The sequence below is a fragment of the Cetorhinus maximus genome, chromosome 17 (assembly GCF_964194155.1).
Source record: "Cetorhinus maximus chromosome 17, sCetMax3.hap1.1, whole genome shotgun sequence".
Lineage (NCBI taxonomy): Eukaryota > Metazoa > Chordata > Chondrichthyes > Lamniformes > Cetorhinidae > Cetorhinus > Cetorhinus maximus.
In genome coordinates this window covers 84,836,208-84,850,323 of record NC_135895.1, presented here as the reverse complement: position 1 = coordinate 84,850,323, position 14,116 = coordinate 84,836,208, and the positions used below count along the sequence as shown (strand labels likewise).

General features: G+C 43.4%; 1 protein-coding gene across 1 annotated transcript in view; it reads left to right on the top strand.

Annotated features, from left to right (window-relative positions):
- The window catches only part of astn1 (astrotactin 1), a 2,710,576-nt gene that overhangs the window by 2,674,195 nt on the left and 22,265 nt on the right, over window positions 1-14,116 (top strand). Inside the window, exon 21 of the mRNA XM_078561790.1 lies at window positions 7,715-7,815. Within this exon, the coding sequence (XP_078417916.1) occupies window positions 7,715-7,815 (101 nt within the window). The remainder of the gene's footprint in view (window positions 1-7,714; window positions 7,816-14,116) is intronic.

Sequence of the window (14,116 nt, the reverse complement as noted above, 5' to 3'; positions counted from 1 at the left end):
ACTACAATGATGAAGGAAGTACTAACATTCATACAGCGCCTTCTCATGTGCGGGCATTCAAAAACATTTTGTAACTCAGCGATTACTTTGAAGTGCAGTCACTGTTGTCAAGTGGGCAGAAATATCAAAGTCCTTCACAGAAAAAAATCAAACATGGTGAAATCAGTTTTATTTTGCAGAGGAATGAAGGTCCTAATATTTGAGCGGGGATATGGATGTTTGTCCACTAACTGACTAAGCCAAGAGCTTTCTATTTTTCGTGACACTTGGCTGACCCTGGCAAGACTGTGTTTATTGCCGATCTTTTGTTGTCCTGCCAAGGTAGTGGTGGGCCTTCTTATTGAACTGCTGCAGTTCATGAGGTGATGGTGCTTCCCACAGTGGCATCAGTCAATGAGTTCTAGGATATTGACCTGGTGACATCCAAGTCAGGATGGTATGTAACATGATGGTGACATTTGAAATGATGGTGTTCCACTGAAGCTGCTACTTTTGGTTGTCTTGGTGTCAGGGTCACAGATTTGGGAGGACATGTTGAAGTTAACTTGATGTGAAGTAAAATAGGTGAATTGCTCCATTGTATCCTGTAGGTGGCATGTGCTGAAGCCACATTGAACCAGAAGTAGAAGGATGGATATTATGTTCAGTAGCAGGACCCCAATCAAACAGACTGCTCCATCCTAGTTGGTGTTGGGTTTCTTGAATGTTGTGGCTGCTCTCATCCAGGAAAATGGTGGGTATTCCAACGTATTCCCAACTTGAGCCTTGTAGATAGCGGAGGGGCTTTGAGGAGTTCAGGAACTTATAAAATCTTATCAGTGACCAGCATCTGCCCCGCACTTGTAGCCAGAGATTTGATGGTCAGTGGTAACCCCTAGCAAGAAACCCATAAGTCAAAGATGGGAATTCCAGCAAGGTTTACAGAGGAGCAATAGAATTTGGGTTCATATCCACAATCATACGTGTTGTGAGTTCTGGATCTCAGAGATGTTTGAGAAGCTTATTGCCAGGGGTAAAATCTAAGGATGGGGCATCAGAGTCTTATGAATTTTTCAAAAATAAGCGGCTGTTGAACGGCTTTGATAGTGGTCTATTGATCGTTGTCCTCATGGCTAGGCGATAATGAATAGTTCTGGTGAACTTGGCTTAAAAGAGAGAAAAACAATAACCAAACAAATAATTACATTTAAAACCATGGTTTTTATGGGCATGTCCATTCCTAATTGGTCTTGAGCTGAGTGGCTTGCTAGGCCATTTCAGAGGGCCTGGAGTCACATGTTGCCAGACCAGCACATTCCCTTCCCTAATGGACATTCAGGAACCAGAAAGATTTGTGTAACAATCAATGATGGCTTCATGGTCACCATTACTGAGACTAGATTTATATTAACTGAATTTAAGTTCCAGCAGTTGCTGTGATGGGATTTGAACCCATGCTTCCAGAGAATTAACCCAGGCCTTTGGGTTACTAGTCCACTGACATTACCACTACACCACTGTCTCCCTGTGCAAGGCTTGATAAATAAAGACAGAACTGGTGTAGCAGCCTTCGTTTCAAAAGAGGATGGTTTGCACTTTGATGGTCAACTTTGTGTTAAGCATTGCCTGGCATGGCTCAGGAACCCCACTCTGGCATGAGCCTCTGCCACATTGGCTGCAGAAGACGACAGTGAGCTGAGAAGGTGCACAATTCATTGGCCTCTATTTTCTTTGGACCCTCTTCCCGGTTGCTGAGCTGTCTCTCCAAACAGTAAGTCTCCAGAGGTCACGGCTGCCAGTGACTGTCTCCCAGTGGTCAGTGTCAATATCTGCCATCTTCATATCTCACTTGCAGATGTCCTTGTAGCAGAGGTAAAGCAGCCCAGTGAGTCATAATGCAGTAGCCTGTTCACCATACAGAAGTTCTTTTGGTGTACAGTCATCATGCATCCAATGAATGTGGCCTCTCCAGCTCAGGTATCGTTGGCTTAGCAACAAGTATAAGGAGATGGAATTAGCACAACCCATCTGAGTTGGTGACCTTGTCCTGCCAAGAGATGCTGAGACAGTGAAGGTGGAAACTGTTGCGCTCTCGCTCCTGCCTAGCAGATCTTGTCCAGTTCACAACCACTGTAGAGGAGTACACTGAAGACACAGGCTTGGTAGACTTGCAGTTTGGTGTTTTTCGTCAGGTTGCTATTGTTCCACACTCTCTCACTCTGTTTGGGCATAACAGCTGCAGTTTTTGCAATACATATATTGATTTCAGCATCAAGTGACAGATTGCTGGTGATTGTGGAGCCTAGATATGTGAAGCTATCAACAACCTCCAGCGTCACATTGTCAATACTGACCTTACCCGTCATGGGTAAGGTCAGCTGTAACGGGGCAACATCTGAACCCTTTGAGATCTGCAGTGGGGTCAGATCTGTTATGGCACCAAGACTCTTCAGCATATTCTTCTCTTCAGTTAATCTACAGAGGGTGTCTATATACACACCAGAACTGATGGAAAGCTGCTTAGCCTTGCCCACCTGATATCCAAGACAAAGCTGCACCAAGTCCTCTTCAGGGAGTTGCTCTACACTAATAAAGCCCCACTAGCATTCCATCCCAAGGAACATCTTGGGCGGCAGATAGGCAGACTCTCTCGTGCTGTAAAGAATTTGGTTTGACCATCAGCATCGGGAAGGCAAATGTCATGGTCCAGGATGTTGCTATAACACTAAAGACAGAACTAATCTTCTACAAGTGACTGTCGGTCAGATGAATTATGGGGTGGTGCATACTTAACATGAAGGATGTTACTAAATCTGTTAAAGTTTTACAATAATCCAACAACTTTCATGGCCCGCTTCTGATGCTATTCTGTAATTTACCAGATTTGTTGAACTCAATTTCACAATTGCAGATGCAGAATGAGTACTTTCACAACTTGCCATGGTGGGATTTGTACCAACCAGCCATTGTACCCAAGACAAATATTGGACGTCCAGCAGAGGTGCGGTTGAAAGGAGCGATGTTGAAGTACAGCCAGGTATCGTCAGCATACATGTGCAAACTAATGCTGTGTCTGCAGATGATGCAGCATGTAGATGACAAGGAGGAGGATGCCTAGGATAGATCCTTGGAGGCTTTCAAAGCTGACCATGCAGGAAGGGAGAGAAGTCTTTGTAGGAGGTGCACAGCTTGTGTTGGGAATGGAACGCTGCAAGGGCAGACACGTAAAGCTAGACAGCAGAGCAGAGGTGTTGGGAGGAGCACGGTTAAGTTGCTTTCTCTGTTGCAAAGACGACCTAAATGAATTGCATTATTCATCAGCCAGCTTTGAGAGAGTTAATCCTTTCTAAAATATGAAAGAGGTCATAGGTTTCATATTATATTCAGAATAATTTGCAGCAGATGGAGAAGACAAAGATAGAAGGTGGCTGTGCGCAAGTGGGTAATGTTTTGAATATGGGTTTTATGCCAAATTTGCTGATGGTCGTGGTGCCTGCAGATGTTTTCTGGGCAATATCGCTTGCTGTCTCTTGGATGCAAAACACAAAGCTAGGTCTCCCTAACTGCAAACATGTGCAAGTATTTAATTCGTAAAACCATATGAACCACACCAGCCTGGACCAGGTTAAAGCAATATAGTGAGATTGGGGTCTTCGGCATTTTTGATGTTGTCTTGAGGCAACCGAGGTTTTGACCCTCCTCTTTATAAAGTTGGCATCAGAGTGTGATCTTTCAGACTTGATTATTCATCACTTTTCAGATCCTGGGAGGTAGCCATTGAGCTGCTCTCTAGCTGCAATTGGGGTATAGTGCAAACCAGAAGCTCCACAATTCAAAGGTAATTTTGACACAATGAGGGAATTGTGAGCCCTTCTCAATATTATTCATGAAAAAGAAATAATTGAATAAGCCTCCCTGAGATGGTAAGTGCATGCTGTGGTGTGTTACTGAGCCTCAGAGACCAGGAGTATCCCAGGTTCAATCCACCAGGAGTGCTGAGTTAATCTCCTTCAGCAAGAACAGAATTAGGATGCTACCACTGATCTGAGTGCCTCTCCGACAAGGTGCCTCTCGGACAAGGAGGGGAAGACCTGCTCCTGGTCGCTATGCGGTCTCTTCTGTCTGCAAGTGCAATTTGCATGAGCACTGGCTCAGATATTGGTGCACTAGGCTTGCACATGAAGGCTTTTTGGGTGAGTTACTAGAAAGTGCCATTGAGAGCAGCAGAAGTCACCATGTTAGAGAGAATTGAACAATGTCGGGATTTCTATTTTCAGGGTATGCCTGTGTGCTCATGATAAACCAAGCAACATTCATAGCAAGACATCATAGCACATTTACTCAGCACACAGCTGTTATAGATTATAATTCATAATAATGTGAAAAAGCTAACATTCTTGAATAAATTATAGATTAGGTTCTGAAATTGTTATCTACTTAGTTTTAGATATCATTCTAATTAATTTTAATGCAATTTGTTTAGAGAAAAGGTTGAATCCTTCTCAGTTTCTCCCGCTCTAAGTTTCTCTCTCTTTCTTCTCTCACTCCAGCATGTACCATATATACATTGTAGATTTTACCTAAGCCATTTAATTTGAGACCAGAATTAAAATATGATCCAACTTGGCAAGTGTTCAAAAGTGCAGCATAAACAGTCCAGATGTTAAGCAACCATTTGTGGAAAGACAGCGTCCAAAACATTGATGTGTCTCACAGAGTATAGGTGGGCTTAACACATTTGCTATGTTGGCGCTATTATCTTTAACAACAGTGGTAGAGAGGGTGGAGTCAAAGGTGTGAACTAGGCCTCCTTGCAGAATTTCATGGCACCAAGAACTAGAATCTTACTCCATGAAGAAAAACTGCCCTTGTGTTTAACAATGACACAGATTTGTCACTGTATTCTCCAAGTGGATCATTTTTATGAGGGTGGGTTGGAGTGGGTGGTGGAGGAGATCTGTTTATTCAATTATTTGCTTCTTGCAAATCTCACACACATGGGCCTGAATTTTTTGGATGGTGGGTCTCACTTCCCACCATCCAAGAATCAGTGAGGAACACAGTCCCCTCCGACTCTGAGTGCCCGCAGCCATTTCACGCTCGAATGAGCGTTAAGTAGCCACAGGCGGGGTTTCCGCCCCTCACTCGGGAGGAAGTCCCGCCTTACAGAGCTGCCGGCCACTCCAGTCCCTGCAGTGCCAAGAGCTGCAGTGGACTGAAGAAGAAGTGCATGAGGATGTCTGGGATTAAAGGTGGGATTTTCCCGCCAGGGTCGTCCGGTCCCACCGAATGTCAATGAACTTTTGGCTGGTCCGCTGCATTCCCCATGGTGGGTTTTGCCATGGCAGAGCCAGAAAATCCTGGTCTAAGTCCATGCACTGGAGGCCAAGCTAAGTTCAAGAGGTCCCAGGGCAGGTAAGGTAGGGAAGGCCTTGGAGGGGTGGTGGGCACAAAGGAGGTGATCAGGGTCTTGGGGAAATGGCTGGGGGTGGCGGAAGGTCCGGAGGCCACCTAATCTTAAAGTGGGCGGGGGGGGTGGGCACTCGACTTCAGAAGGGGCCTTCTGATGGAGGCACCCCCCACCTTCCTGCCCGAGATCTAAGTCTGTTGATTTTCAGGCTTCCACCACACAAGGTCTATCCTTCCGCCAGCCTCAATAATTTTGAGGCTGGGCGGGAAACGGCCCTTAAATGGCCAATAATTGGCCGCTTAAGGGCCTCACTTGGGACAAGGGTGGGCTTCCTGTCCAAGGGCTTGCCCACACCAGGGTAAAATCGCTGCATGGCCGGAGCAGGTGGGAACCCGGAGGGAATCCCGTTCCTTCAATTTCACGCTCCCTCTGCCTAAAAATGCACCGACGGGGGAGCGTGAAGTCCTGGCCACGATGTAATCCTGCACTTCTTGTATTGTTAACATTTCCAGACTGGTGAAGACCATCAAGATTATGAACATATTGAAAAGTAATTTAATACTCCACTTTCATCTTCTACGATATGCCACTTTACTTTTATGTCTCAAGTAAAGGACAGTGAAGTGTAAAAATGCTGGATTGTTCTAGTGAAAGGCATTTGGTTGGATTAGGGCATTAAGGATTTGATGGATAGTCATTTTATATCTAGTTGGCTCACAAACCTGAATATATTCTTGGAAAATATCAATGTACAATAGGTTATGCCAGTAGCCTTAAAAAAATAAATATTTCCAGCCTTGCAGAGATGACAGCAACAATAACAATAGCAATTTGCATTCACATAGTACCTTTAATGTAGTAAAGCATCCCCAGGAGCTTTGCAGGAGCATAATCGGGCAATAATTGGCACCAAAGCAAAGAACGAGACTAAACACTTGGCCAAAGAGTGAGGTTTTTAAGCAGCATCTTTAAGGGGGAGAGAGAGAGGCGGGGGATGGGGGGAGGGTGGGGGAGATGATGAAGGAAGCCAAGAGGGTTGTGGAGGGAGTTCTAAAACTTTGGAACTAAACTGCTGGAGGCATAACCGGCAGTGGTAGGGTCAGGAAATGAGAGATGCACAAGAGGCCATCTCCAAGAGCTGGAAGGATATATATTTCTCAGAGGGTTGTAGAGCTAAAGGAGATTACACAGTTGGGGAAGCGGTGGTGAGGCCACAGAGGAAAATTAACGCAAGACTTTTAAAATTGAAGCATTGATGGACTGGGAGCCACTGGAGGTCAATGAGCACAAGGATAGCGAATGAGGCTTTGTGCAATGTTGGATATGGACAGCAGAATTTTATATGAGCTCAAGTTTATGAAGGGTGGATGTTCATAAGCAAGACTGGAGGTAACAAAAGCTTGGATCCAGTGGCTTTGCAAGAAATGCTGCCATACTTGTAGATGGCGCCATTAATCACTATAGAAACACATAGACAGACTTGATAAAGATGCTGGTGATTTTTACATCTACAGTGCTCTGTTGGGCTCAAAAACTGAATGGTAGTGAATGAAAAACAAAATGACTGCTCCTCCCAGCCACTTAACGCAATCTGACTGATTATTGCTGATAGCTCCTGTGGCAGCCTGGAGCAGAGTTGGTAGCAAACAAGTTCTGGGTGCCTATGCTTCTGTTCAAATCCCTCCTGCAGCCTCACTCCTTCTTATCCCTATAACCTCCTTTAGCCTTGCAAGATCGCTGTGCTCCTCCATCTTTCTCACTTGCGCATCCATCATTTTCATCGCTTTACCATTGCTGGCCGTACCTTCAGCTGCCCTAAGCTCTGAAATTCCTTTCCTAAAACATTTGGTAGTTCTACCTCTCTCCTCCTTTAAGTTGCACCTGTCTTAATTTTGTTTGATAATTGTTCCTGTGAGGCACTCTGCCGCATTAAAGTCACCATATAAATGCAGGTTGTTGTGCCGAGAAAGGCTGGTGTGTGTGGAATCAAGGGAAGTTGAGAATGGGCCAGTATCTGTCACATTTTGATCTGACTGCTCTCTGATTCTCTGCTTATTCTTACAAGTGCAGATTGTGGGCTACTCGTTCTGCCCAAGTGGCTAAATAGATCACACTGGTCTCCTTCTATTCACAAGTTTGCCAATGCTATTTCTGATCTGAATTGAACTCCAGCTGAAATCACAGCTGGTTTTAGTCTAACTAGAAAATACTGCAGCAACCGCACTTCACAGATGCCTGAGCATGCTTCATTTCAAAGATTAATAAGGTAACTGTATTATTTAACAGCACAAAAGCTAACTTTGAGGATTGTTGTGTTTTACCCAGGTTTACCTTGTGGGCAGTGGATAACACTGGAAGACGCTCCAGACCTAGTGCAGTTACTGTTAAAGTACCTTGTCCACTTGTGGATGACGTCAAGGCTAAAGGTGTGTTTACCTGACACGTTTTGTTTAACTGGTTCTCAGTTTCAAGAATCCATTAGATCCTGGGTAACCACTGTCCATATTTCTTGTGCATTCTATGTAATCCCTGTCCATAGCTGATAGTTGGCCCAGATTAAATTCAGCAGCAAAGTGATGATGGTCACTGTTAACATAATAAGAGCATAAGAAGTAGGAGTAGGCCATTTGGCCCTTTGAGCCTATTCTGCCACTCAATAAGATCATGATGACTCTGATTGTGGCCTCAAATCCACTGTCTTACATGCACACCCACCACCCTCTCCCTCCACCCTCCCCCCCACAATGAAAATCTGTCCAACTCTTACATATTTCAGTGACCCAGTCTCCACAGCTCCCTGGGGTAGAGAATTCCAAAGATTAACGACCCCTTGAGAGAAGAAATTCTTTCTCAACCTTGTCTTAAATGGGAGGCCCCTTATTCTGAAACTGCACCCCCTAGATCGAGTTTCCCTCAAGACGGGAAATACCATCTCAGTGCCTCTAAGACCTCAAAGAAATGTATCCGCAAAAATCTAGCAATCTCTGTGATGTCGGTTTCCTCTTTCCCACTGATAGTTTGAATCTGGTGGCAAGTCAAGATGATCCCTAGGCACCTAGCAACAGTGATGCCATCGAGCAGGGTAAACAGCTAATCACATTGAAATATTCTCACAGACAGCAAACCAGAAAGTAAAGTGCATTGATTATCCTTCACTTTAAATTACATTTTACAGACAGCAAAATCAATAATTAGGAACATAAGAACTGGAGTAGGTCATTTAGCCCCTCAACCCTGTTCTGCCACAATTCAATGAGACCATAGCTGATTTGTGACCTAACTTTATTCGCCTTTACCCCATATCCTTTAATGCCTTTGGATAACAAAACAAAATCAATCTCAGATTTAAAATTTACAATTCATCTAGCATCAAATTGCCACCTGCAGAAAAGAATTCCAAACTTGTTGTATTCTTTATATGTAGAAGCATTTCCTAACTTCACTCTTGAAAGGTCAGGGACTCTAATTTTTAGATTATGCCCCCGCGCCCCCACAAGTCCTACACTCCCCAGCCATCTTCTAAATTCTAAGGGATACAATAATTGCAATCTGTCCTCATAATTTATGCTTGGAGTCCAGGGGCCGGTGTTCAAGTGGTAGATGACCCTAAATCACTGTCGCAATCCTACCTTTGTTTCAAAACTGCTCGTAGGTAGGATCTTCTCGGGATCCAGGCCCCAAGTGCCCTGGAGGCAAGACCAAGGCTGGAGTGGAGATGGGCCAGAACAGACAGGTTAAAAGGCCCACATCCATTCCAAAAAAAAATGCAACCTTGTGCTTACTATGCATTCATATACCTTCTGACCACTTTAAAGCTCCCTACCCTCTCATCCCCTGCACACTCTCATCCCCCTCACCCCTTCATCTTAATCCCCTCAGCACCTCCTTCACCCATTATCCACCTTATGAACATAACTTACAAGACCTACTATAGCAGTTGGAAACCATTGAATAGCCCCTAAACTCCAAGCAAGTAAAACTACTCTTCAAACCAATTGTGTAAACAATATTAAGCACTGTTAAAACAATTAAGCCATTGGATTGCAACCAAGAGCCCATAAAACTCCCTGAGTAAACAAATAGGTTTCAGAACTGTTATCTCAACAGATATCTAAACTGAAGACGTAAAACGAATGAGAAAAGATTAAACATTTACACTTGTTTATCATTCTAAGCTGCCCCCCCACCCCCTCCCACCAATAGTGAAATGTACTCCACCTTTTTATCCATTGCGCAAACTTTTTTTAACTCAACTGAAGGCTTTTCCACATTTATAATGTTGATCTTTTATTTGACAGCTTGCCAGTTGGCAGAAAAAACAATTTGACAAACACATTGTTCAAGGGGTAGTTATCTTCCAATTGTGGCATTGTCTTGACTCACTCGACTGAATATAGATACAAGTGATGTTACAGCATTTAACGATGAACAGTAAAGGAAGCAAAAACCGTTTTACTTACCTTTCAAAGTCTTCCTGCCTCCAATCCATGTTTCATGCCTCCAGCTGCTAAAGTTCAGTTGCATCCATGAAAATTAAACAAAACTCACCTGGGGCGGGCTCTCAATGGATGGATTCTGGGGCCCACTCTCTCCCTTGCCCTCATGAAAATGATCGAGGGCAGAAATGCAGGTGGGAATGCCAGCTGCCCCATTTGATGACCTTTTTTCCCGGTCCTGTCACTGTTTGGTCCCAATTTGCACCGCAGCAACCTGACCACAGGTATCGTTCTAGTAAACCTATGCTGCACTCCCTCAAGGGAGACTTCACTACTGGATCTACTAGTGAGGAACAAATAAGGGAAGCAAAAGTAGAGGACTATCTAAGCAAAGTGACCATAAAATAATATGCTTTAAGAAAATGATTGAGAAGGATGTAATTATACAGAAAAGAGTCTAATAGATTGGAGAAAAACAATTTTGATGGGCTGGGAATAGAACTTGGGCAATTAAAACATTCAACAGTGTTGGTGAACACCAATGCAGAATGTTTCTAGCGTCCTGAGCACCAACCCTGCAACCCCCATTTTAATTGCTCCATCATTTATTGCATTTTAAAAATGTTTGAGTATGCAACTGAAGTGCTGTAACCTACAGGACAAAGATTAAGAGCTGGAAAATAGGATTAGACCTGATAAGTCTTCTTGAAGCAAGTACATACAGATGGGCAGAAAGGCCTTCCTCTGTGTTATGAGTTTATTTGTGTTTCCATGAATTGGTAATCATGCTTTGATTTGTAAAAGCCCTAAGCTCTGGAATTCCCTCCCTAAACCTTTCTGCTTCCCCAACTCGCTTATCTCCTTAAAGCTGCTCTTTAAAAAGTATGTGAAGGAGAAGCGTATAGAGGGTTACATTGATAGAATTAGGCAAGCAAAGGTGGGAGCATAAACACTATCATGGACTGGAGGTGCCAAGTGGCCTGTTGATGCCCTATAGATTCTATCTAATTCCATATACTGACTGTCCATATCTGACTTACTGTCCCTGTGTGTTGCAGGTACTTACAGTACTTGCTGTCTGTGTGTGTCCCATTTAATCACTGTCATATCTGACTTACTGTCCCTTTGTGTAACAGGTAATCACTGTCTATACCTGACTTAGTGCTCCCCGTGTGTCCCTGGTAATAACTGCCCTTATATGACTGACTGTCCCTGTATGTCCCAGGTAATCACTGTCCAGATCTCACTTACTGTCCGTGTGTCACAGGTACTCACAGTCCATTACTGATCTTGTCCCTGTGTGTCCTAGACAATCACTGTCTGTATCTGGTTCACTGTCGCTGTGTGTCCTAGGTATTCGCTTCACTGTCCATATCTCTCTTATAGTCCATGTGACCCAGGTACCCACAATGCATATCTGACTTACTGACCATGTGTGTCGTAGGTACTCATGGTTCATATCTGATGTACAATCTGTGTGTGTCACAGGTAATCACTGTCCATATTTGACTTACTGACCCTGTGTATCCCAGATACTCAACGTCCATAAGTGACTTAATATCCTTGTGAGCGAGTTACGCACGGTCAACATCTAACTTACTGCCCCTGTGTGTCCCAGTTACTCACTGTCCATATGTGACTAATTATCCCTGTGGGTCCCAGGTAATAAATGTCCATATCTGACTCACTGTCCGTATGTGTCCCAGGGAATCATTGTCCATATCTGACTTACTGTCCTTTTGTGTATCAGGTAATATTGCCCATATCTGAATTACTATCTGTGCATGTCCCAGGTATACACTGTCCAATCTGACTTACTGTCCCTTTCTGTCCCAGGTAATCAATGTCCATATCTTACTGTCCATGTGTATCCAAGGTAGTGACTGTGCATATCTGACTTACTGTCCCTTTTTGTCCCAGGCATTAAAACAGTGAAATATGAATTTCCCTATTCGATCTAATGTGTGAAATCATAAAGATTCCACCCATTTTCTCTCTAAAAGTTTGCTGGCTGTAGTTTCCATCTATTCTCACAGACTTGCTGGGCTGACACTAAATGTTTAAACACCCGACTCTTCCTCTGCTGTTTGAAAAATCCCAATCCTGTATGTGGACGGCTCTCAGGAGAAATCCTACTCATGAGTATACCTTTCCTAGTGACTTGGTTTAGAGAATGTTAATCATGGTGATAAGTTTCCAGGAATGCCAGACACCCATGAATGTCAACAAACCCTGTGATCTACCCCAGCCGATTCAATCTTCACATTCTGCATCAGCTGATTCCTATCTCAGTCTCTGCCCTTTTTTTGGGTCACTCAATTAATCCTTACCCTCCAGGTCCCTGCTACCTGTGGTAAATCTCATTCCATAGCTTCTTTAATACCTGCAACATGCAATCACTATTCCTCCACTGGTTGTTCAGCATCATGTCATCCATGGCTTTTATTTTATTATTCGTACAAGGGATGTGAGCTTCGCTGGCTAGGCCAGCATTTATTGCCTATCTCTAATTGCTCTTGAGAGTGAGTAACGCTGTTGTCTTTGAATCAGACAGTTGCAGGTTCAAGCCCCACTCCAAAGACTTCTGCACAAAACCTAGGTTGACACTCCAGTGTAGAACTGGAGGAGCGATGTACTGATGAAGGTGCCATCTTTCTGATGAGAGGTTAAACTAAAACCCCATCTGCCCACTCAGGTGGAGATAAAAGATCCAATAGTACTCTTTGAAGAGCTTGAAGTTCTCCCTGGTTGGCCTTTATTTGGCAGCTAAAGTCAATCTAGTCATTGTCACATTGCTACTTGTGGCAACCTGCATTTTGCAAATTGCCTGCTGTGTTTCCACATTATAACAGTGCCTGCACTCCAAAAACTACTTCATTGGCTGTAAAGTGCTTTGGATATCCTGAGGTTGTGAATGGCATCAGAAAAACACTATATCCAGTCATTAACATATTGCTCTTTATGGAAGCTTGCTGTGCACCGATTGGCTGCCACGTTTCTTACATGATAACAGCGGTCACACTTCAAAAGGCACTCCATTGGCAGTAAAAGATTTTGGGACATCCTGAGATCATGCTATATAAATGCAAGCCTTTCTTTTCTTTTTATAGATGCAAGTCTTTCTTTCCTTCTTCCTTTCTCCCTTTCTTCCTCTCTCCCTTTCTCCCTTCTTCCGTCTTGTGCTCACTTTAAATGACTGCTTAGTTTGTGCCCTGTTCCCAGTTTTCAATATAGATTTGCATCTATAAAAAGCAAAAAAAGGCTTACATTTATATGGCATGATCTCAGGATGTCCCAAAATCCTTTACAACTAATGGAGTACTTTTTGAAGTGTAATCGCTGTTATAATGTAAGAAACGTGGCAGCCAATCAGTGCACAGCAAGCTTCCATAAAGAGCAATATGTTAATGGCTGGATAAAGTGTTTTTCTGTTGCCATTCACAACCTCAGGGTGTCCAAAGCACTTTACAGCCAATGAAGTAGCTGGAATCATGGAGTATTACTGCACAAAATCATAGAATCCTACAGCAAAGAAAGAGGATATTTGTCCTTGTTATGCCTGTGCTGGCTCTTTGAAAGAGCATTTGCGTTTCGCCCCACATCACTGCTTTTTGTCTGTAACCGTGTCAGTTCCTTATCCTCAAGTACCTGTCCAGCTCCCTTTTTAAAATTATTTATGGAATTAACTTCCACCGCCTTTTCAGGGAGAGGAGTGTCCTAAATCCCAGCAATTCTGAGTGATATAAAAAATTCTCCTTTTCTCACCTTCAGATTTTTTGCCAATAATTTCAAATCTATGACCTCTGATTACTTAGCCACTCACCAGAGGGAATAGCTTTTCTCTTTCTACTCTATGGAAATTGCTCATCATCTTAACAACTTCTATTAGGTCGCCTCTTAACTTTCTCTCTTCCAAGGAGAACAGTCCAAACTTTTCCAAACTCTCCTCATAGCTGAAGTCCCTCATTCTTGGAAACATCCTGATAAACCTCCTGTGTACCCTTTCTGAAGACTTTACATCTCTCTTGAAGTGTGGTGCCCAGAATTGTTCACACTGCTCCAGCTAAGACCTAATCAATGATTTATAAAGCTCTAGCATGATCTGTTTATTGACCCAAATAGCATTTATGCTTCTTAAACCACCTTATCAACCTTCTCTGCCACCTTTAAGGTTTTGTTACATGGACTCTATGGTTCCCTGCTCTTATCTACATTTTTCAAAATTGTGCCATTTACTGTCTTTTCATGCTAGTCATCGCAAAGCGCATCACTCCACAGTTCTATGCAATGA